The sequence below is a fragment of the Musca domestica genome, unplaced genomic scaffold, assembly GCF_030504385.1.
Source record: "Musca domestica strain aabys unplaced genomic scaffold, Musca_domestica.polishedcontigs.V.1.1 20, whole genome shotgun sequence".
Classification (NCBI taxonomy): Eukaryota; Metazoa; Arthropoda; class Insecta; order Diptera; family Muscidae; genus Musca; species Musca domestica.
The window spans coordinates 326,357-349,362 of record NW_026712250.1 but is presented as its reverse complement, the minus strand read 5'-3'; the positions used below and the strand labels follow the sequence as shown (position 1 = coordinate 349,362).

At 36.4% G+C, this 23,006-nt stretch overlaps 3 protein-coding genes across 20 annotated transcripts in view; all 3 read right to left on the bottom strand.

The window, feature by feature from the left end:
* Positions 1 to 13,414, bottom strand: part of Sxl (sex-lethal homolog) — a 31,797-nt gene extending 18,383 nt beyond the window's left edge. For 4 of the 9 annotated variants that reach the window (XM_011298128.3, XM_005177256.4, XM_059122229.1 and 1 more), the window contains exons 1-2: positions 13,170 to 13,414; positions 11,977 to 12,073 (exon numbers count right to left, since the gene is read on the bottom strand). In XM_011298128.3, coding sequence (XP_011296430.1) covers positions 11,977 to 12,044 — 68 coding nt within the window. In that variant the 5' untranslated portion in view covers positions 12,045 to 12,073; positions 13,170 to 13,414. 9 annotated transcript variants of the gene reach the window in all.
* A 1,032-nt stretch (positions 13,415 to 14,446) lies between these two features.
* LOC101898177 (cytochrome P450 4ae1) lies at positions 14,447 to 18,561 on the bottom strand. Of its 8 annotated transcripts, none has more exons than XR_002195593.2 (8): positions 17,990 to 18,561; positions 17,758 to 17,929; positions 17,306 to 17,692; positions 17,175 to 17,244; positions 16,558 to 17,114; positions 15,404 to 15,764; positions 15,314 to 15,347; positions 14,447 to 15,259 (listed from the first exon to the last, which is right to left on the bottom strand). XR_002195593.2 is itself a non-coding variant. In XM_011298155.3 (7 exons), exons 1-6 carry the CDS (start codon positions 18,116 to 18,118, stop codon positions 15,424 to 15,426), a joined length of 1,656 nt encoding a protein of 551 aa, XP_011296457.2. In that variant the 5' UTR covers positions 18,119 to 18,561; the 3' UTR covers positions 14,447 to 15,347; positions 15,404 to 15,423. The 8 variants fall into 8 exon arrangements, 4 of the variants coding, with proteins under 4 accessions (XP_011296457.2, XP_005177311.2, XP_005177310.2 ...); XR_002195592.2 differs by having other exon boundaries at positions 15,314 to 15,344; XR_009342129.1 differs by having other exon boundaries at positions 15,314 to 15,764.
* Positions 18,562 to 18,701: 140 nt separating this feature from the next.
* Positions 18,702 to 22,908, bottom strand: LOC101898004 (cytochrome P450 4d2). Of its 3 annotated transcripts, none has more exons than XM_011298154.3 (6): positions 22,582 to 22,908; positions 20,587 to 20,784; positions 20,333 to 20,521; positions 20,198 to 20,267; positions 19,203 to 19,759; positions 18,702 to 19,138 (listed from the first exon to the last, which is right to left on the bottom strand). In XM_011298154.3, exons 2-6 carry the CDS (start codon positions 20,777 to 20,779, stop codon positions 18,801 to 18,803), a joined length of 1,347 nt encoding a protein of 448 aa, XP_011296456.2. In that variant the 5' UTR covers positions 20,780 to 20,784; positions 22,582 to 22,908; the 3' UTR covers positions 18,702 to 18,800. The 3 variants fall into 3 exon arrangements, with proteins under 3 accessions (XP_011296456.2, XP_005177309.2, XP_058978265.1); XM_005177252.4 differs by lacking the exon at positions 22,582 to 22,908 and adding an exon at positions 21,927 to 22,570; XM_059122282.1 differs by lacking the exon at positions 22,582 to 22,908 and adding an exon at positions 21,307 to 21,453.
* Between the last annotated feature and the right edge of the window lie 98 nt (positions 22,909 to 23,006).

Here is a 23,006-nt window from a genome sequence, read left to right as displayed (position 1 = left end):
TTCCCAAACTACCTGTTTTGAAGTAACATCTGTCAGTAAGGCATCAATTTCGATTCCTTGAGTCTATATTTTGGGTTAGTCTTTAAATGGTGCAGACTTTATTTTTATCAGTTGGTTATTTTGCCACAAACGCTTTCGTAGTTTTCTTTTTTTTTTTTGGTTGGGCACCTAGAACGAAATTATTTTATGTGTGTTGTGTGGCTGTGTGCGTGCGTTTAAGCCGCTTAAGGCCATATCACTGAAATACAAGATGCAAACAAAAAAAAAGCCCCAAACTAAAGTAAAGCACAAAATGCTGACGTTACAACAACAAAGTACACGAATTAAAAGCCAAGAAAAAATAGAAAATATCGAGCCAAATATAAAATACAACGACAAAGAATAAAAACGAAATTAACTTTTCCCTAAAGGGGAATCGTTGCCGGGGGCCAAATGCAGCTAAGAAAAGTTCTATTGTCACAAAATGAAATCAGACAAGAATTAAAATAAGAGCAGAAAAAAACGCTCTAATTGAATTGCTAAATTTTACCATAAAAACGACACAAATAAAACAGGGCTTGTGTGTGTGTGTGTGTGCATTCCATTTTTGTGGCACTTTTCCTTAAATGAACTGAATTACGTTCGTGCTTGAAAATTACAGCTTAATAACTTCAACTCCAGCCAGCCAACTTTGACATAATTCTGTGCATTATCACATCACCTGAAAGACCAAGTCATTATGACGGCCTGTCAACTCGGAGGAAAAATTTATTCTGACTGCTGAAATATAAACTAAACTTTGTAAAGTGAAATTCGCATTGCACCACTTGACACAGCAGCAAAACGGCTTGTTTTGGGCTCGAGCAACATATTCAGCCCCAACACACCGACAAACAAATAAACAACATCCAACCAGTGAGAAACTGCGACATTCTCACACAGCCAAGTCGAGTCACTTCAAATATATTTCACTCGTTCAACTGTTGGTTCGTTCGCACGTTTGTCGTCCGTCCATTCACAAAAAAGGACGACTTGATGAAAATTATACCTAACCTAAAACAGTTTGGAGTAGACATGAAAATTATATCTTGCACACCATGCAGCAGATATTCTTCGCATGTCTGTATTTTATGTGTTGCCAAACACCAATTGAGAATGTCCTCATCGTTTGTACTCTTCGAGGGTCGTAGAATCAACACATTTAGTAGGGATGTCCGCGGGAACGATTTCGGATGGTTTAAAATATGGAATTGTCGAGAAATTATCTCCAAGGAAAAGAACTGACATCGATGTTTAATAGCAACATTATGAAGTCTCGATAGAAAAACTCCATAGACCATCCTTTGGCATTGTCATCTCTATGACATTTATATAGCTGCAGCACTCAAGACCAGAACGATTGCTTAAAGTGGGCATAATGCTGTATAAACACCGAACGTTTCTTCATTTTTTGTACGATGAACAACTCATTATCATTTTTAGGAGGCTCTGAAAAAAGCAGCATCAAAAACAACAACAACAGCACAGCAGCAATAAAAGAAAAACTTTTCAAAAACAGACACAAATAATAAACACCAGCACTAAACACTAATACTTCGAATACCAAACAGAAAAAAGACACGACAGACCGTACGAAAATTCGCAGTTTATTCTTTCCAAATCAACGCACAAGTTGAACGACAAGAAAACAAGCTGGGTGGCAGACGGAATTGTCTTTCGCCTCGCCTCGCCTACGCCCCCACCATCACCACGAACATCGTCACATGAATGGTTTTTATAAAATTACATCCTAAAGACGTTTATTAAGAACTTATTTCCATAAGTGGATCAACCAAGAAACTGAGCGAAGAAGGATACGAAGACGACTACAAAGAAAAAGCCGGGGTGCCAATGTGTTGCATACTCTTGGGCTAAATGCTTTCAAACAGTTCAAATTGCTCGTGAAGCAGGAGGAGTGGACGGCATTAGCAGCAGCAGCAGCATCAATACCAGCAAATTTATGCAGACACCGAGAAGCGAATCGACTATAGCATTTAAGACAAGGACAATGACATCGAAAGAGGGAAGGCGGGCCTTTGTTTGTAAGCTATTATCACACAATATCTAGATTTAGGGATTTTGAGTTTTACAGAAATCTGACGATCGAGAAAATTAGACAAAGTTAATCGACTTCTGTCCTTAATCTAGGTAATGGTTGTTTCAAAGAGTTTCGTAATCGTACGGCTTTTGCTATCGCGTTAATAACTCTTGATAAACTCTGACGATTAGAAAAGTTGGAGAGAAAATATTTCATATACGAATAATCTTTCCCAGAATATTTTCGTTAGTTCTGGATGGGGGTCCGACACAATGCATACTACCAGGCATGTCAAGTGTATTTAAACGGCTTTGACGCAATGTTTCACTACGAAATGAATACTTGGCAAACCTTTGCATTCAAACATTTTACATTTTGATTTCAATCATTACCACGCGTAAAACTTAGGAGCAACATAAAAATTTGGTTTCGTCAACAACTACTTCCTTTAATTTGTTAGTATCAGTGGTACATCTCAACACACGGACAGGCAGGCAGTCAGGAAAATGCGTAGTCTGTTTCTGTATGTATGTAAAAATATTGTGTCATCATTGGACGGATTAAAAGTAATTTTAAAATTTGTTAGCGATTTACCTTTTATAATAAGCCAGTGGGATATCAAAGATTAACACTCTGTTATGTTGTTGTGAGGGCTTTAACTTGTCAGTTAGATTGTCGGAGAGCCAGCTATGAGCTAAAAATTAATTACTTAAATTTACTTTGGGAATGCTTACAATTCCAACAACAAACTGCCACTAGCAGAAGAGATGTTTGCCAAAGCTTAGGGTTCATAAAATCGTAATCACTCTTTAAATCTTATATCTCCAACCAGAGAACGGCGGGTAAATGAATATATGAATGGCTTGTAATTATCACACAACTACATTACTTTAGACTTAAAAATAGGAGGCGTTGTGTTTATCAAGGATGGGAGGTCCTAACCCACTCCTGACTGCATTTAAATCCAGGAACATGAAAATAATTGTATGTGTAGTTAACTTTGCATTTGGCATGTGCTGCATGCCATGATGTGCGGGAAGAAAATCACCGTTGATATGAGAAATAGTTTAAATTTGGCACACCGCACCGATGACCGACCGGCCGGCCGTTGCCGGTTAACAACCAATTGGATTTGCAGCATGGTATTCGATTTTCCGGGAGGGTGTGATTTGTAAATTAAATTCTGCATAAATTAAAAGTATACTCTTGGGAGTTCTATTTTATTGCATACCGTTGCGGGCATTGGATGTTTAACCATCAACGTAACTTTTGTGCTTGGGGTTTAAGTTGTATGACTTAAAGCAGCTAAAACACAGGGAATGCAACAGGAAGTTGGAGTAATTCTTTATGACTTGATGGCCACACAAGTTAATTTATAGTCTTAATGTATAGCGTGGATACAATCTATAACAATTTAAAAGGTCCACGTCATAAACTCCATAGAGTCTTAGAGAAATAAAAAAAATCCCTAAAATTGTATATCTGTAGCTGGATTTACTAATGCTTTCTGATAACCCATCATGATGCGGATCATGATGTGTTCGCGATCCCTAAGTGTTGGGAACGTTCGATATTTAGAAGGAAACTATTCAAAAAATAAAATTTTACTGATAAAGATTTGCAAGACTCGGGATGGGGATGTTGTCCCATCCCTCGGTCGACAGATACGCAATAAAATAAATCCCTTCAATTATATACAATTATATACACTTTGAAACACCAGCCCGCTATTGCTAAAATAAGCAACCCAATATCGATTTTAAACATCTCAAAACACATAAGTTAAAAGTGTTCTGCTGTGTCCAGACTACATCGCATCCTTTTGCTTTCAATTTTACAACCGAAATTGACAATTAACTTGTTCATTGCACATATTAAAATCGCTGGCAGATCAATTTCATTTATAATTATGATGTTTGCAGAATGGCCAAATCGCGAACCTTCAAAGTTAATGCTTGCTTCGGAAGGCAATTACTTAAAAAAAAAAAAGAAAAATCAAAAATAAACCCTCTCTTAACCATTATTAGCAAAATTAAAAACAAATTTCTTTTCAAAAATATTGACGCCGACAGATCTGATGATGGATGAGCGCCTAATTGTTCGCAAATCCTTGATCAAAGGCAAGCAAACCAACCAAATCACTGCCAATGGGGCAGCATATTATCATCATCGTTAAGCCACTGGCCAGAGCAAGTGAAAGGAGATTGAAAATAAAATCCCGTGTTATTGATTCAACAATAATCGGAACAAGAGCACTGGCAACAAATGTTACCAACAACTGAATAACAAAGCAAAAGTGAGTCTATGAGAGAAGGCCTAGATTCGACGCAATTATTTTCAAATTCAAAAAACTTTTATTCCAAAGAATATTTTCTCTTTCGAATGGTGCTGCGAGGATGTGGGACGGCCAACAACGAATTCACCACAATTTTCCGAATGAATTATTCTTGTGAAGTTTCACATTCCCCCAACCCAACTGTCCTTCCCCGCATGCTACATACATTCCCGTTTTACTTATTTCTATACATTTTTGTAAATATTTAAACCAAACAAGGAGACAAATAAATTTGAGATATGAATAACAAACAGTGGGCACCAGTAATTCTGAATCGTATTTTCAAATGGTATGTTTATCTTACAATAGAGAGTGTGAGCGCGGACTCTCAGTCCCGATTTATGAGCGACCATCAATTTACACAATTCAAAATGTCCGATTCTATTATATAAATGTTTTACTGTGCACACAATAGTTCATAGTTCATGAAACATTTAGAATTATCATTGTTTTTTTTTTTCAATGGATTACAATGAATAAATACCTAAAGAATGGATGGAAAAACTCCTGCTGCAGGGAATTAAATGGACGGAGATTCTACAGCATTCTTTAGACATGTTAGCTCTAAGGAAGAAACTTTAAATTCTTAAGCTGTTTTTTTTGTACTGCAAAAATGCAAGGCATCTTACTGCAGCTATGCCCTACAAAGAGGGTTATTATAAGTTGAGACCTATCCGTCGGGTATGTGGATGAATAATTGCTCCAAGAATTTCACAGAATATTAGTTCCTTGTGATGATATTTGAAGGCTAGGGATGAATGTCGTACCAATAATACATATTGTACCAGTGTGAGTACTGCCTCATTACACTACAAGTTCCAAATTTAATTAAAAAAAAAATAATGTCCATCTCTCATTGTCGATGTTATGCATGATTATTAGCAGTTTTGAATTTCAATATCCCATTCTGTGGTCTTATACCGATCCGGCACGGAAAACCTCAAATAATCATACAATCCGAAGCATGCGAACAAGTAATGACGTGTGTACATATGTGCAATTGAATATAAGAGCAAATACCCACAAACATACATGTTTTCACTCATTGATTAGCCTTACAATATGCAACAAATTGCATACAGAAGCTATTAAAAAAAGCATGCGTTGTTGTCGTTGTTGTTTTTTATTCTACGAGTAATTCATGTGTAAACATTAGACACACATGAAACAAATAAAACAGTAGCAGTCCATTTTAGATGAGCTTATTGCGGTGGGAATTCTTGGGAGAATGTTTCCAGTATTATCAATAGGCAACTATGGTTGAATCGTGACCACTCTCTTCGAATTTTAGTCCAACATTTTAAAATGAAACAATATGCATTAACTCACTATTTTACAATCGAATTCTATTTTGCAATTTTCGCAATTGTAGCCATCCATTGAACAGAGTCATTGTTTATGGTATAATTTAACCTTTCAACCCTTACTTGTGACCCCGATTCGCATCCATTTTGCATGCCAAAAGAATGTTGCATGCAAACATTTTAAGTGAGTTGCGGAGCCACGAAAAACCATCCTTGCCGGGAGAACAAAAAAACAACAACTACAAAACCAAAACAAAACAAAAAAATGGAAAAGTGAATGCTTTCAGAATGGCGACGTTTAGTCTACCACCTAATGGTCGGCTACTTCTGCTGAAGCAAAGCCATAAAAATCATTCACATAAAAAAGGAGATGATAAATTTAATTGTAAAAGTAAATTTGAATTTAAAGACAACGACAACGACAAAGATGACTGGAGATGAACACGAACACGAACTTGCAATGACATTTTGTAAAATGGCGCCGCCTTTGACGTCATTTCACAACTGCCAAAATACTGTGGACAATTAAGAGAAATCGTAGAGCAATTTTCGACTTCCGAGGGATATTTTCAGTGATGGTCACGAGAATCATTCAACGCCATGTAAGTCAACACACATCAGAAGTCATTGTGGGAATTTGTTTACAACATCATTTGTAGATTATTCCGAAATCAAAGTCGCACACTTCGACTACATGTAAACAGCAAAGATTTTCACTACATATGTATGTATATCCATCCACCGCACATACATAATCTCACGTTTCGCAGGCAAACAAACCATTGTAAAGAATTCAGGTTCCTGTTTCCTCTTCAAGACATTCATGCATAGCAAATGAAAACGTTGTATTTCCTGAATGCTTCTTCTATTTGACCTCTAGTCATGTGCGAATAATTCTTCATGTTCTGTATGTGTGTTTGGCTGTTTGGAAAACAACGATTCCCTCCCTCAGGCTGGAATTTACACAATTCAAGTATTTATAAAACCAAATAAAATGTTAATCTTAGTTTACAAACCTCCAGATATGTGAATATATTTTTAATTTTAACTGTCTTAAATCGAATGGGCTAAGATCATCATCATAAATATATAATAGAATTTTAAGGCACCAATTAAAAGCTAGTATCAATTATATGAAAACTTGTCGTAGTTCTATTCAGACCCTTACATACACTTTAATAGCCTCCACTATAAAAATTGTCAAATCAAAGCCGTTTTATATCGAGGTTATTAATGGCGGAACTGTTACCTATAATGTTTGGTGTTCGAGCCACTGTGATTTGAAAGCAGAACACATTTGCTCCATGTAGTGACGAAAGCGGAAATATAGTGAAGTTTCACAAAAACAATGAAATAAAAAGACATTTATACATAACCTAAGTTTCTTTGATTTTTAACACCTACAACCTGCCGCAAATGGGATTCTATTTTCTTTAAAAAAAAAGGTTTAAAGAACCTGTTTTCTAATGGACAGGGATTTTTATTGCCCGTTCCAATGAGTTTAATGGAAACATGTCCTCCCTTCAGGTCATAGAAACATGAATTCCACATAATTTCCATAATTTTTTTAAGAATATGGGGTTTACTTTTTATGAGAAAGCAGTAAAGGAAAAATGATATTTTAAATGTTTAAGAACAATGTAATTAGAGATTGAAAACCATACCAAAATCAGGAAAAATGTTTGGAGTGCAGTCAATAGAGTGGTAGTGCCCATGAAAGGATAAGCCCATAGAGGATAGAATTCGCATTTGCTCGCTTAAAAAGATGCATAAGAGGAATATTCTCTAGAGAAATATTATGATATTGAAAATATATGTAAAAAATCATCTCAATTGGTATGAAATCTAAGTTTTCGATGGGTTTTCTACATTACAGCAGAATTTCGAAAATTCACAAATTATTTACTTATATTAATTATTGACTTATACTAAACTAAAAAGGCAAAGTCATATTAAACATTTTTTTTTCAAAATTATTCATTTGACATCTCGTGGGAACCCGTATTATTTACAATGAAATTTGACAAAGTATATCACAGGAAATGTAGAGATGGATATGCTTGTTTTGAATGACTTAATCTTCTTAATTTTACCTAGAATAATAAAGTATTCCGAAAGATGATTCTTTTAATGTTGCTAGTCATATCTCCGAGATTAGACATTGAGTAAAGTGTAAAAATTCTTTTATTTCCATACATTTTTGTTATGGAATTTAGAACTAATCGTCGTAGACGAGAGGCCTAACTGATAGCACTATTTCACATCGATATCTAAATCGATTCGGAATTATAGATTACACCAGAATTTGAATGTCATTAAAATAATACTTGTCAACAGCAACATGATGATTAACGTTAAGCCCAAAACTTTTATGAACTCACTGACCGATAAGTATTTCCCACATGAGGAGTGGAAGTAATGGATACTATACCAACAAATATTCATAAATAGAAACAAAAAAATTAGTGGTAAGCAAATTTTTTTTCCGCAGTGCGTCCTTCTTTTGTTTATTTCTTACAGAAAAAATTGACATCAATTTATCCGATCTACCTCCCTCCCCCCATCCCATGCCTTGTCTTAGCTACTAATGTTGCCCTTCTAATGATTTATGTCATCCGGGGAAAGCATGTAAATGTTTTAGCGTAGCCGTGGCGGTATGGGTCTAGTCAATAGTTTATGCGTTTTGTCTCTGCAGCCTAAAAGGATAAACATCTTTATTGGCGTCACCATTGTGGCTGGTGTTTTGTTTTTCTTTCCTAGCGAAATAAACAGCAAAAAACAAAGCCTCTCTCTGTAGCTATTGTTCTCCCATGCTTCTCTGCCTCCGCGTGTATATACCTTCCTCATTCATAGCGATTCTGGCTCAACGGGGGTTCGACAGATTTCCCAGCTTCAATGTATTTAGCACTTGACCTAAATTACTTCATTTTTACATTACAATAATGAAATGTCGTCAGCCAGCCACTGACTGCTTCCAACCAATCGACCATATAGGCCGGACAAACAACACCAGCAGAACGTTGTAAAGAAAAAAACAGTACGAAAGATTTACCACAAGAAAAAAGATTGTGGCGGGAGGGGGTGAAATTATACAAAATTAAGAAGCCGCTAAACAACAAAAAATGAATCGGAGAAAAAAGCTTGATTTTATTACAACAATGCAATACTGGCTTCTAGGTCTAGATTATGTTCACAGCACTAGGGAATGACTGTTAATAATGTCAAATTGTTTGGTTAAACAAAACACCAACTAATCAAGTACAATGATTCTTTTAGAAGTCAGGACTTGGATATCGGCGAATTTTCCCAAATTAATTCAGAAATGAAGAACAGCTAAACATCTTTTTTACTGATTTATTTCAGTTTCATTTGGTAATCACTTTAGGGCCATTAATTTAATTTTCTTATCATCTAACGCATTTAAATAGGCATATCAAACAAGCCGAAAGCAAACAAACAAATAGCAAATAATGTGTGAAATGAATAAACTTGTGGCTTAAAGCCTACGGAGATGTGAGGCAGTACTTTTTATTTTATATTAACGAAGCCTTGGAGCACTTGTCTGCTTTGCTATCAAGAACACCACAGCAACTTTCAAAACCAGAAGACCATTCAAAACGTTTTTTTTTTTTTCTCTTTCAAAATTAAGAACATCAGCTCCTTCAAGTCTCAAGGTGCTTGCAATTCTATGCATCTATACGTTGAAAGAGCAGGCCGTGAAAAAAAAGATTATACAATTTGGTTACAGTATTAGAGTCCTCATTATGGAGTTGGAGTTGGTTTGTTGATATTTTGCTAAAGAAAGTGTTGTGTGTGAGCTAAAAAAATGGACCCCTAGAATCTATGGGAATGGCACAGTAGTTCAGTTTTTGTTCCAATATGATGGCCATAAAAATCTCAATTTGCAAACAAGCATAGAAAACAAAATAAAGAAAAAAATACAAAAATGTGTTCACACACAAATTTTAGTAAACAGCCCAACAGCCAATTTGCAGCATCTAAATGTTAATCTGAAACAGCCAAGTGCCTACGAATGTGGGGAATATTGATTTTTTTTCTCGCACCCATTACTGGCGACAGACAAATTCAAAGATTTATCTTTAATTCTGCCAAATCCACACCAGAGAAGTGAGTCACTTCGCAATTTTTTGCTGAGTTTCGACTATTATGATTTATGCTGGTGCTTTGATGTCTCGCAATGATAAGTAGCAAATATTGCTACAAACTAACGCTGTTCTCGATGATAAAAATGATTAGGTTTTTCGCCAAAATTCTTAACGCCCACAAGACTCATGATGATCATAATGTTAACGGAGTAGTTCTCAACAGAAAGGAACAGGAACCTCCTGAATTGAAAAAAAAGCTGCAATAGATATTTATGGATATGGTTATTATTGCATTAATAAAATGGGAGATATTCAGTCAAAGACATCACGAAAAAAATCACTGGCCCCCAAAATTTCTTAATGGGAACAATTTTCCAGCGGTTTGGTGGCATATCAAAGTTTTAATATTATCAAAACTGTAAAAAGTGAATTCAAGGGCTATTCTAGTTCATCTTTTTGGCTTTGTGGACTAACAACTAGCCAGTGGTGTTCTCATTGGCAGTCAATATGAGGCGGTAAATTGGCAAATCTTTTTTATGGTTAATGTAAAAGGAACACCCTTTATTTCTTGCATCTGTTTGCTCTCTTGTACAATGCTATTAAAATATTATTGTATCTAATTGAGGAAGAGTTCTCTTTTTTCCCTATTCGCCATACCATAACAATGGGCGCAAATGTCTCAACATCCATGGTGTGGGCGAAAAAACAAATCAAATTACTTGGCAAATATTTACAATTACTTTGAGTTGGAAACGAACAACAAACATAGGGAACGGATAGTTTCAATATGCTTGCATTCGACGTATTCGAAACAATAGGTTGAAGAATACATCATTTTTCTTATTCAAATATACCAATACCTTCTGAGGACCAAGGATGCAAAAAAAAAGAAAAGTGAAAAAACCCATATTTTTTAAACGTATTTCCATTAATTGCAATCATAAAAACAAGACAATTGTCATAAAATCAATATTAATACTCTGTTGAATAATTGTTGATATTTACCGATACATGATTGATCTGTGCCGCTGCTGCTTGCGTTCGCTTTAATCCTTTGCGATAACTTTGTTCAGTTTTCTTGGCTTTTAAGATGTTGGAGGTAATTATTTTTTTTTTTACTTCTTCAGCTGTTATCCTTTTTTCTATTTCGCTAATGTATTGGTTAAGTCGCTTTTTTAACACAGTAAAATTCTATATATACATATATATTCATCTATGAAAGGTCAAAGGGGTCAGCCAATCGACACAAAAGTAAAATACTTAGGTGTTCAATTGTCGTCAAATCAAAGAAACCAACAACACTTTTAATTGCATTGATTGATTTTTTATTTGCGGAAATATGAATGCCGTTACACACGGTTTGTCATTTTCTTTTTCTATTATAATTTTAGGTTCTTTCTTTTAAGCAAAGGCAACAACGGTTGGGGTGACAGGGACGACGTACAGCTACGAGGATGACATCGAAACACTGCCAATGTTAATATCTTTCACCTACAATACATTTTTCTTCTTTTTCGTAGTCGTCTTCTATGCTTTTTTACATGCACTAGACACAAAAGCAAACTACTGCCCTCCTACCAAATTACAAACATTTTGTTTGTGCCTAGGTTTGTGTGCTCCTCAACTTATACAATATATGGCATAATCTCTTAAAAGAAATCACAGCCTAAAAGTAGGCAAAAAACGTACACAATGATTAGAAATATAAATAAAGGGATGAAACACAAAAACTGCAGAGGGCAGAGTTTCTGTGAATGTAACGTAGATGCTATTTAATATGAAACCGGCTAAATTAAGCCCCCCTCCTATAGAAAAATAAAAAATTGTATTTAAGAATTCTTGGATAATAGAATATTCATTCGGGGATAAATTGTCATATTCTTTAGTTTTTCATAAATTTTCTTTGAAGACCCATATCGGCCGATCAAGACTAGATAATTATCAATTTAAATGTCAAAATGCATTATTGAAATCACAGTACGAAGCAGCTGCAATTGGGAAACAAATTTGGAAGTTTTTGTATGATTTGGAACGGCTAGTTGAACACCTTGCTGTGCCAAGTATAAGTCTGTCTTTAAGTCTTAATATTTTAATTAAAGATTAAATAAACATCACAAAATTAATAAACATAACAAAATATATATAAAAAAACAATATTTTGAAATTAAAAATTACCTTTGCTTATATCCATTATAGCCATAGGGTGGATAATAGGAAACGTTTCGAACATTTTGACCATACATGATGGCTAAAACTTAAAATTAGGTGAAAACTGAAAAATTAAAAAAAGAAAAGAAGTCCCATTAAACAAAAAAGAAAAAAATGTAAACTAAAATTTCAAAATTAAGACAGCGTGTGGCTGGTACATGTGCGATTCCCAACTAATTCTTTTCCCATAAAATGTAGACTAAAATTTCAAAATTAAATTAATTGCGTGACTTTAAAGATGCATTTTAATAAGCTTTTCAGAAATCAAGAATTTAATAAAAAAAAACCTATATATACATGTTTTATGAGGTATTTTCTTTAGGCGAAACGTAATTCTTCCATGGAAAATTCTAAATAAGTTTACGGCAATTCAAATATTGGTGTCCAGTTAGTGTTTCAAAGTCAAACTGCTGAAATTAGACATATTTCAACATTTATGCATAATGCGTGCAATAAAACAAGACAAAGTAATAACTTTAAAAATAATAAAAAAATATTGAATATGTTCGTATAAAAAACAAAACGAAAAACCTATACCGTAAAGAGGGAAGAAATCCCAGCATTTAATACATTTGAAAACATGTGGCAACTTTTCCCTATTGATCTTGAGAGAGTAACCGGCTTAGGTAAGAAAAAAAATAAAAAAAAAACTTATGCTCTCACAAAAAATTAACATTTCAATTAATTATGCCGAATCTTTGTAAACAAATTTTATTGGCGAGTCAATATAAATTGTTTTTGAATGGGGAGCAAAAACAATGTACAGCATGGAGCACACAAACACAACAATCTTTTTTTATACAGACGATGAAAATGTGTAAGGTGTGCTTGTATGTGTGCATGTGTCTTTAGCGTCATTTCATTTTGTAGGAATATGGAATCTGCAAATTCATTCAAGATTCCAAAAATGTTCATTCATTTGCTAAACTGTCTAGGCTCTAAAAGATTCTTTATTTCATTTATACACAATTCCACATTGATTTCATGCACTCTTTGGCCACCCTCAACTATTTCCCAGTAGCAACACACACGCGCCACTACCACCACCACCATCACCATAAAATAGACACTGCAAATATATTTTCCCTTCTGGCGAAGACTTCCAAAATGAAAATTGTTTGCATCGAACACCCCCATTTTATTTTTCACAAAATACACACCAACACCAAGTTGCAATAGTTTATTGTAATTTTTTTAAGAATTAATGTACACTTTTTTACGAGAGCGGACGAACGAGCTCTGGCCTCTTTGTGGTCTTAATAAAGCCTCGGTTAGATTAAATTTCCGATGGATTTGCAAATATAAATATGTTTGTTACTTCGCGCCGTGTAATTTGCTAGCTATTTTCTTAACAAAAGATAAATTCTAGTCCGTCGCTCACGTCCACTTCACAATTCTGTGTGAAATAGGGACATGTAGGTAGCAAAAAAAATCCAAAAGATTTATCGAACATATCGATAATTTCATGAATCATATTTAAAGTACACTACACACTAGCGAACATTAATGACAGCAGTTGCGCCCCAGAAATCACCTTAGCAAATACTATGCTGTTTTTGTTTAACAGTCCGCAACGTACAACGATTATAAAAGTGGGTAGAAGTATCAAGGTAGCATTGTTCAATCATATGATTATGACGTTCTTATTATTAGGTTGTCGGAAACTCTTGCTCTGTTCCAGAACCTGCAAGAATCTCCTTGTTTTGCATTTTTTTCGATATCATAAAGAAAAATCGGTTATCGTAGTAAAAAGTTTTACATTTGGAACATGGTACAATAAGGAGGTAAAACAGCTTCGTAAAACTACAAAAATACAGCCCTGATGTTATGCCCGCTTCCTGTCAGACTCATTCAAAATTATTTTCATTTTTTTCTTATATTTTTCCTCATTTTTAAAATGAGTTAAATACCGCGAAAATGAACTTAATGTCTGGATTTTTCTCTCAAAAAAAAAAAAAAAAAAAAAATGATCCTAACTGTTCAATCTTTCAATTTCATGGCTATACTTGTTAATAGCTTTAATACACGAGCCGCAATTCATGTGTCTTCCAATCATTGATTTTTGAAAATATTTTTTCTCGTTTTTCAAAAAATTAATCCATACACAAAATTGGCAGAAGTCGGGCACACTTAGGAAAAAATTGAATAGGAATCGCTCTAACTTACCTTTTTATTGTACTATGATCTGGAATAGAGCAAATTTTTCGTGCTCGATTTGAATCAAGTTCAAAACACGTTCGATATTTATTTAGCCCATTAATGGTACATTTGCATCTACAGCATCATGTTAGAACTAAGAAGGTAAAGTCATGTAATCATATGTTTACAATCTTTTTCTCATTGCCAACATCTATATTCATAATTCCATTGTATACACACAAAATCAGAGATGGAAACTGTTTTTTATGCATTGAAATTGAAAATGCAGAGCTGGGAATGCTAATTTGAAATGAGGTTACCTTTATTTCATTGTACAATGAGGGAAAATCGGTTATCGTAGTAAAAACTTTTACATTCTTGCAGATCTGTAACAGAGCCTATAACTCCAGTGCATATTCACATATCAGAGATGGAAACTTTTCTTCTATGCAGTGAAAATTGACAGGGTAAATTACAGAAAATGCTGAAATTGTTAGGGCTATTTGAAATGGCTATATTTTTTTTTCGAAATTATTCACTTGACAACATCTCATTGGAAACATGTATATTTATGACTCCATTGTATATTCATAAATCAGAGATGGGAACCTGTTTTCTAGGCAATGAAAACTGACAATAACTACGACTATACAAAGCATAATCCTTTAATTTAGGAATACATTTTATTCTGAAATGAGGAAAGAAGCATCGTTTTTAATTTTTATAGTTAATATTATTGACAATTTGCCATTATTGGAAATACATTTGATACTACTGTTGCTAACAACATTACGTCAGCACTTGCAGTTACTTTGTACTAATTACGCCATGATTTGGTTTATAAAGAATTTTAGATGACGTACATAATTTCAAATTTGAACAATGTCAACATTGAAAAATAAACAATTTATTCTTTTGTGTGTTGAACATAGAAATGAATAATACAAAAAAATGTTTATGTTTCTAATCGGAAAATATAACAATTGGTTAATTCTAAAAATAATCAGCTTTTACAACATTATTATTTGAGAGATTTTGTGATATGACGTGTATTTCACCACAGTGGGGAAGATATAAAAAATGTGTCTGCTACGTCAAGTTTTAGAGAACGCTGTAAAGAACAAGAATTGGATCCTTCCTACAAAGGTATATTCAATAAGCTCACCCAGTAGAGGAATTCAGATCTGAAGGTAGAGCTACTGAGATATACATATATTAAACAATAACATTTTTAGTTTTCAAATTTCCATCTTACACATGTACATTGATTAAAGATCATTGATACTGCCTGGGCTTCAGTCCAATATTTACACCATTCTTGGAACGCAAAACTATTTTCATCGAAACTTGGACTTCTTCGCCTAGTGGCAGCAATTCAAAGTTTCTCAGAATCTTTATCAGTATTGTGCGCATTTCATATAGGGCGAATCGTTGTCCTATGCAATTCCTTGGTCCCGCACTGAATGGTATGTTACTGTAGCCAGTCGCTTTGGTATTGCCCTCATTTTGATGGCGATCGGGCTTGAAGGATAATGGATCAACGAAGTTGTCAGGGTCCCTCAGAATTTCCCAAAGCAAAATGACAACGTTAGCGCGGCGAGGTATGGTGCAGTCGTCTGAAAAATAGAATGCCACAAATTGGGGTTTTTATCAAATTGAAGTTTTAAGTAAAACAGGAACACAGTAAAGATGCTGGCCATGGCTTGCTTGCTAATTGGTTAAACAAGTCAAATGGCTTCGATACATTACAATCATGGTACAATAAGGAGATAGAACAGCTTCGTAAAACTATAGATATAAAGCCCTGAGGCTATACCCGCTTTCTGTCAGAAATATTCAAAATCTTATGCAACAAGCTGTTTTCATTCGCATTGTGTTTTTTTTTTTCGTCATTTTTAAAATTATTTTAAAAAAGTGCCAAAGTTAAATGCAATGTTTGCCTCGTTTTTTCAAAACTATGCTCCAAACAGTTCAATCTTTCAATTCAATGGCTAAACTAGTTAAATATCATTAATTCGCGCTCCGCACTATCATTGATTTCGAAAATATTGCGTTTTTGTTTTTCAAAACAATAAATACACACACACAAAATACGCAAACAAAGTCGGACACACTTTGTAAAATTGTAATCAGCTAGTAGCTCCACCTTACCTTTTTATTGTACCATGATTACAACACAAGCTCATGCTGCAACACAGGTCAACGGTCCGTGTTGGTGTCATTGTTGATGACTTTTTTTGTTTTGTTTGATGCGGAACCCAGAACAAAGGGGAAAGGTTAATTCTGTCCGGTGCCCATGACGTTCCCCAACTTGATCCACTAAAGGGGACTTAAGTCTAAAACTGCACCAAACGATAAACAATGTAGCAACGCCCCAACCATTTACTCTCTTTTTTTTCTTATTCTTACCCAGCTTCAACTCCCTGTCCAGGCAACGGCCAACAGCCGGTATTGGTGGAAATAGACGCAGCGACTCTTTTATAACGCAATTCAAATAATTCATTTTTTGCAAGTCCGCGTAGCTGATTCGCCGAATCAAATCATCACCGAAATTCGATCGGATCTCTTCAAAAACTTTGTCCTGAATTTCTGGGTGACGCGATAGTGCATAGAGGCAAAATGATATGGCCGATGTGGTGGTGTCATGGCCTTCGAACATGAAAGTGTTGACCTCATCGTGAATTTGCTTATCGAGCAGGGGCTGTCCATCAACCCGGGCCTGTAGCAGAACATCTAGAAATGCTAGACGCTTCTTTGCACCAACACCATCACCGTCAAACTCCATCTCGTCTGTCCTGTACCTTGCATCGGCATGCAGAAGCGATTGCTTGCGCTCCTCGATAATTCTCTCAGTAAAGGCATGCATAACATTGATGCCCTGCTTCAGTTTCATGTGCGTATTCCATGCCAGGAGCTGGAAGGATAGATGGGGGCGTACAAAGCGATTCGCCATTATATCTGTAACTCTGACAACAATTCGAACAATTATTTAGTGATGATGCAAACCATTCTGCCACAACACTCACTCATTGACGGCTTGGATTAAGTCTGACTTCAAATCCGACTGGGCATTGATGACAACTCCCATTGCGGTCTCTGCAATCAAATTTTGGTTAGAAGCAAGTCAAAGAATTACAGACAAGTTGGACAGCAGTACCAGCAATTATATCCAAAGTTAGGAGTCCCACTGGTTCGTAAATATTGACAGGAGTGATTCCATCGGCCTTCGATTTCAGTTTGGCAATCAGGGCGTCACTTTGTCGATCAAATACCTCTACAAACCCCTCCAGTATTTTGAAGTGGAACGTGGGTGTGATGATTTTTCGCATTGTCTGCCACGATTTTCCGCTGCTCAGCAAGAGTCCATTGCCCAGCCAACTGGTGAGCATTTTGTATACAAAGTTCTTGCTTAAATTCTCGTTGCTGGCTAGCAATGCGTCCACAATTCGATGATCCGTGGTAACCACAAAGACCATGCCAAGCAGAAAGGACCCGAATGTCTTGCCGTATCTGAGTATGAATTCATGCCACTTCCTGTCGTAGTCTAGCAAACAAACAATGGAGGTGATTTATTGATTAGAAGCTTCTTTGAATTCTGGCCGATCTTACTGTCGGGATTTAACTGAAAGAGCACCGCAATCGTTCCAATAAAGGGTATGTGGGAAACCAAGGGAATATTTCCCAAGGTGGCGATGACTTTCTGGCGTCTAGAGTAGTCTGCCACCAGGAGGATTGCAAACACGGCTAAAAGTATTGGCCATAGCATTTTTACGAAGGTGCACTGCCTAAAGGAAACACCCAAGGTAGGAAAATATTCAACCAAAGATTAGATCATAGTTACCGTCCTTAGATTAGATACAGAGGCTAATCTATAACACGGTGTTCCCGACCCCTGACTACTTCTCTCGGGAAAATAGTTAAAAAACAACAAGTTTTCCGTTACTTCGTCCACCACACCATTTAAGTGCATTCGTGCCGACAACCTGATTGCGTTCAATATCGATTTCGAACAAAACGAAAATACGTCACAGATGCCTTGCGTTTTGTTGTTTTCTTATCTGCGAAATCGGGTTCTTTGATGCCAATGTGAGGAAAAGAAAATGCAGGGAACTTTGTAGTTCTTTACGAAAAGCTTTCGAGCTTTCAGACACACGGCTTTTCCAATGACGAATGATGGAGGTTTCTACGAAACTTAAGTATAACAGTTCCCCACGAATGTCAAACGACTACTGGCAGTGTCCGAAGAGAGAAAGGCGTTCAAATAGCCGACAAAAAATGCAACAATCGGCAGTTTTAAAATTGGCACACACGTGCCATGCGATAAGGCAAATTGTTGTTTTTTATTTCTTCGCGGCACAGGCAATGTCCGCGAACACACCGACACACACACACACACTTCAATTCAGCTGCGAAACTATAGCTTGTCAACTATCGACCAAGTTGAACGTTGTTTTTTTTTCACTCATTTACAAACAAGAGATATCCTCGGCGTCGTTGGCTTCCTTAATTTTTTTTTTTGGGCTGTGTCACAGGGCATTTACAACGATTGATCGTCTGAATTTCTGTTACATTTTTGCAACAAATTTATTATTCTTTCTTTCATTTACTGTTCGGCGTGGAAAAAAAAAACTAAAACAAAATGCATTGTCGACTTAATACTGTCTGGGCTTCAATCCAATGTGGTTTCCATTGGCCGAGCGCAAAATTAAATTCATCATCGGTCTGACGTCGGGTCCCAAGGGCAGTAGTTCGTAGTGGCGCAACATTTTGCTTATGGTGCTCTTCATTTCCAAAACAGCAAACTTCTGGCCAATGCAGTTACGAGGACCCGCCGAAAATGGAATATAAGCATAGGGATCGATGTTGGCCCCGTTCTCCACAAGGAAACGTTCCGGCTTAAAGGAGTCCGGATCGGGGAAATATTTGGGATTGCGGAGGCACACGAAAAAGCCCATTGTGAAATTGGTACCAGCCGGAATTTTCTTGCCACCTGCAAAAAAACAAGAGAGGTCTATTGTTTTCCATATTCCACGATAGGATATTCGTGTACTTACGAATTTCAACGTCTTCGGTGAAATATCGACCAATCATAGGTACTGGTGGATAAAGACGCAATGACTCCTTTATAACACACTCCAGGTATTTCAATTCACCCAAATCCCTCAGCGACACTGGACGCTCTTTGTCGGTGCCCAGCACTTCTACGATCTCCTCCATTAATTTCTTTTGGACGTCGGGATGTCTGGCAATGAGGTAGAGGGCGAATGATATGCCACTGGTGGTGGTGTCGTGGCCCTCAAACATGAATGTATCCACCTCTTCGCGGATGTCTTCATTGCTCAGGGGAGCCCCATTGATGGTTGACTGCAATAGCACATCCAACAAGGCCATGCGCTTCTTCTGTCCGAGGTCATCCTCTTCGAGGGATCGATTTTGGTCAATGGTCTTTTGCAGTGACTCCCTTCGCTCCATAATTATGTTCTCGGTAAATTGGTGCATCAATCGGATGCTCTCGTTCAATCGCTTGTATTCTGTGGGCGCCGTCAGACGGAATATCCAATCGATTCGATGCCAAACGTTGATGAAGCGCTTGGTGGTAATGTTGGTGACGCTGTAAGAATGGCAATGTAAAGAGTTCGCCAGGAACAATGCTAGTGTCGGAATACTGATGCGTATGAGTAATATCTATTTGGCCATTCGTTTATCATACGCACTGCAATAAAGATGGGATTGGCCATGAAGCGAGTGTGCGCTAAATTTACCCCCTCCCCTCCCGATTTTGTTGTGTGTGGACACAATTGCAGTATGCATTTGCAACAACACTTGAGTTGTCTGATTAAATATACCCAACAAACATTGATACATACATACGTACGTGCACGGTACATACATATGTGTGAAGCTATGTGATATAGTTGTGAAAAGAACGGTTTCAAGTCCTACAATTCAAGACTTATCCTTTCCCAAAGTTCCCTCAATTATCCCCCATCTTTTTTAGATTTCAGACAAATTGGAATCCTGCGTACAGGTTATTTTAAGGTTTACTTACGTAAATACGGCCTGGACATACGGAAAATTGGGATTATTTTGAGCATTGATTTTGACGCCCATAGCAGTTTCTACAACAACAAAATATCAGAAAATAGACGTGAGCTCCATTGTGATGCACTGGTCGGGAACTTACCTGCAATAATATCCAGAGCCATTGAACAAATAACTGGGAAGATATTAATTGCTGACTTCCCATCGGCCTTATCGCTCAATTTTTTAACCATTACCCCACTCTGCTGATCGAATATTTCCACAAATTGCTCCAGGATTTTAAAATGGAATGTTGGAGTGATTATCTTACGACGCGAATGCCATTTCTTGCCTGAAATGAAGAGGAAGACACTCCATCAGAACACGGTTCGGATATGCGGAAATCCCTTGGCCTACCTGTGCTCATCAGCAGACCAGTGCCCAGCCACTGATGCAACAACTCGTACAAGTTGTTTTTGGTTATGTGCTGGGGCGAACTGAGAATGACCTCCAGATCACGAGGATCCGACGAGAAAACAGCCAACTGTTGTAGTATCCATACGCGGTACATGTCGCCATACTTTTTGCTGTTGTTGGTAATGAATGTCATGATTTCTGAAAGATGTATCAATTAAACTGGATCTGATTATCTATAGCCGAGCCTACATTTCCAATGCATTTTCGTAACTGATTACAAATCACCCTACTAATCCGAAATAAGTAGGTATTTTCTGGCCACTAAAGGTCGACAAACAAGTATGAAAAGCACCTGTATAATGCCATTTCAGGGCATTTCAGGGCAATCCTTTTGTTTACTTTGCCTGCGGCTAGTTTTAATTTTATTATTTGAAGTTTACGATAAATTCTTACGTCTTCATCAACAAGTCATGGTATTTTATTGAGTCTTTCTTCTCATTGCCCATGACGAGTCTTCAACTCGCAACACTCGGCTCTGTAGTCGCTCACCCTACGCCAAGAAAAGTAAATTATCATCATCTAATAGCTTACCCCTACGGGTAATGCATGATTAGGTTTGTTTACATTACATATTAATAGGATATTTGGCTCACATTCTGATCTGAGATTTATACTCGGAGGCATTAGACTGATCTGATGTGAAAATAAGACGTTAATTACATTTTATTTCTAATATTCATTCAGTTAACTGACTATGTTTCCAGTTTCATGGCTGAATGCATCTGTAGAGATTAGATGACGTGCTTCACCGCATCTTATCAAACAAATACACTCGATGGTAATCTAACGGATTTCAGTCGACCATTGAAATGGCGCAAGGTAAAACCAGTACTGTTCTCATTCCTAAAATAGAGTTAATGTCGGACATAAAGATACGACGGCTTTTAATCAGTTCGTAGTTGTTGGCCCACATGCTTGGGTAAAAGTCCAAACCATTCGAAAAATCCGTTGGTAAAACAAAAGTCAAGAGTTTCATTGATTCAAATGCTAGAGCACGATGATCCATTCCGCCAGTCTGCAAACATTGTCGTAGTAAACTTTTTTAGTAACAATACATTTTAATTCATTTTTTGTTATGTTTATTCTATTTTTGTACAGGTAATTGTAGGAGATAGGAGATTTGCTCATCAGCGCCAAAAAAAACTGAGAATCGACCACAAGTCTTTTTAATATCTGGGGATAAAACTCATAAAGAGTTTTTAAATGCACAATTCCGCATATTGAATTTTTCTACGAGTTTGAAACGGATCCACTTCACATGCCAGCCAACCTTTACTTACGTTCGGGATTTTGGCCACGATATGAGAGAACATTCCCCACAACCGGCAAAGGTTTGGGCCCTTTCATGTAGCTCAGCATGTCATTGCGTCGCTTTTTAGATAAATAGTCCCATAACAAAAGCAACGTCACAAACACAAAAACAATTTCCAAAATCATTTTTATTCTCGATTTTATTTGCCTCTCCCGCCGACCGTCCGCCCGTCTGTCTTCATATATCGAAATCGAAATCTATACTAAATTACCAGAAACGCTCGAAGAACTTATGCATGTTGTATTCACAAAAAATAAATTGGGCAAATCTAAGAATAGAGAGTCCATTTTTTTGTTATCAAAACAGAGAACAGCAAAGTGATAATAAGAAGTGTGTATTAGGTTGCCCCGGCTTGGACAAGAATTTATGTTCGGTGATGTATGTATTATGAGTGTATCAAATATCGAAAAATGTTGGACATTGATGCCTTGAAGTGGATGATGAATTGCACATTTTGTGATCTGGCTAGTCGCCTTAAAAAGAAATTAGAAAAATGTGTACTTTTATTTCTCCCTTAAAGTGCATTTTTTAATATTTAGCTCGCCATTGCTTTAAAATATGTTTCGCTCCACTCTAAGTTCCAAAGTTGCGTGAGTTGTTTGACCTCATGCCCGCCGACTCACCTGGTAATAACAGGTTATATTACAGCATCTATGTTCATCTTTTTTTATTCTCACTGACTCTCCCTCTCTTACTCTCCCTCTCTCGATTTTCCAGAATTTATAATACACTCAACATGACTACAATCCAACGAAGATCAATGTTATCTAGACAAACAGTCTTGGCTATTTCAACACTTCGTTTGTTTTTATGCTCTCCATGAGAATAATTCCGCTGCTAATTAAATCGAGTGGTAGTGGTACATACATGAGACAGGGGATAGCTCACCGAAAAGGTTACTTCTATGCTATTTTTGGTATATTTTACAGGGAAGTTACATTTATTTATTAGCTATTTTGGCTCTCATAAAAGCATTTTGAAGTGCATTTCGGCACACGTTCCTTACATACATACATATATACATATGTATTTATGCACATACATATAA

Excerpts from the sequence above, each read along its gene's own strand:
- LOC101898004 (XM_005177252.4), bottom strand. The coding sequence starts at position 22,083 with ATGATTTTGGAAATTGTTTTTGTGTTTGTGACGTTGCTTTTGTTATGG. Across the intron at positions 20,785-21,926 it reads TCGTGGCCAAAATCCCGAAC|AAATCATGACATTCATTACC; the intron begins GTAAGTAAAGGT and ends TACATCTTTCAG. Across the intron at positions 19,760-20,197 it reads TATGTCCAGGCCGTATTTAC|CGTCACCAACATTACCACCA; the intron begins GTAAGTAAACCT and ends CCATTCTTACAG.
- LOC101898177 (XM_005177253.4), bottom strand. The coding sequence starts at position 18,118 with ATGCACTTAAATGGTGTGGTGGACGAAGTAACGGAAAACTTGTTGTTT. Across the intron at positions 17,930-17,989 it reads CTGTATCTAATCTAAGGACG|TGCACCTTCGTAAAAATGCT; the intron begins GTAACTATGATC and ends TCCTTTAGGCAG. Across the intron at positions 17,693-17,757 it reads CTTTCAGTTAAATCCCGACA|ACTACGACAGGAAGTGGCAT; the intron begins GTAAGATCGGCC and ends TTTGTTTGCTAG.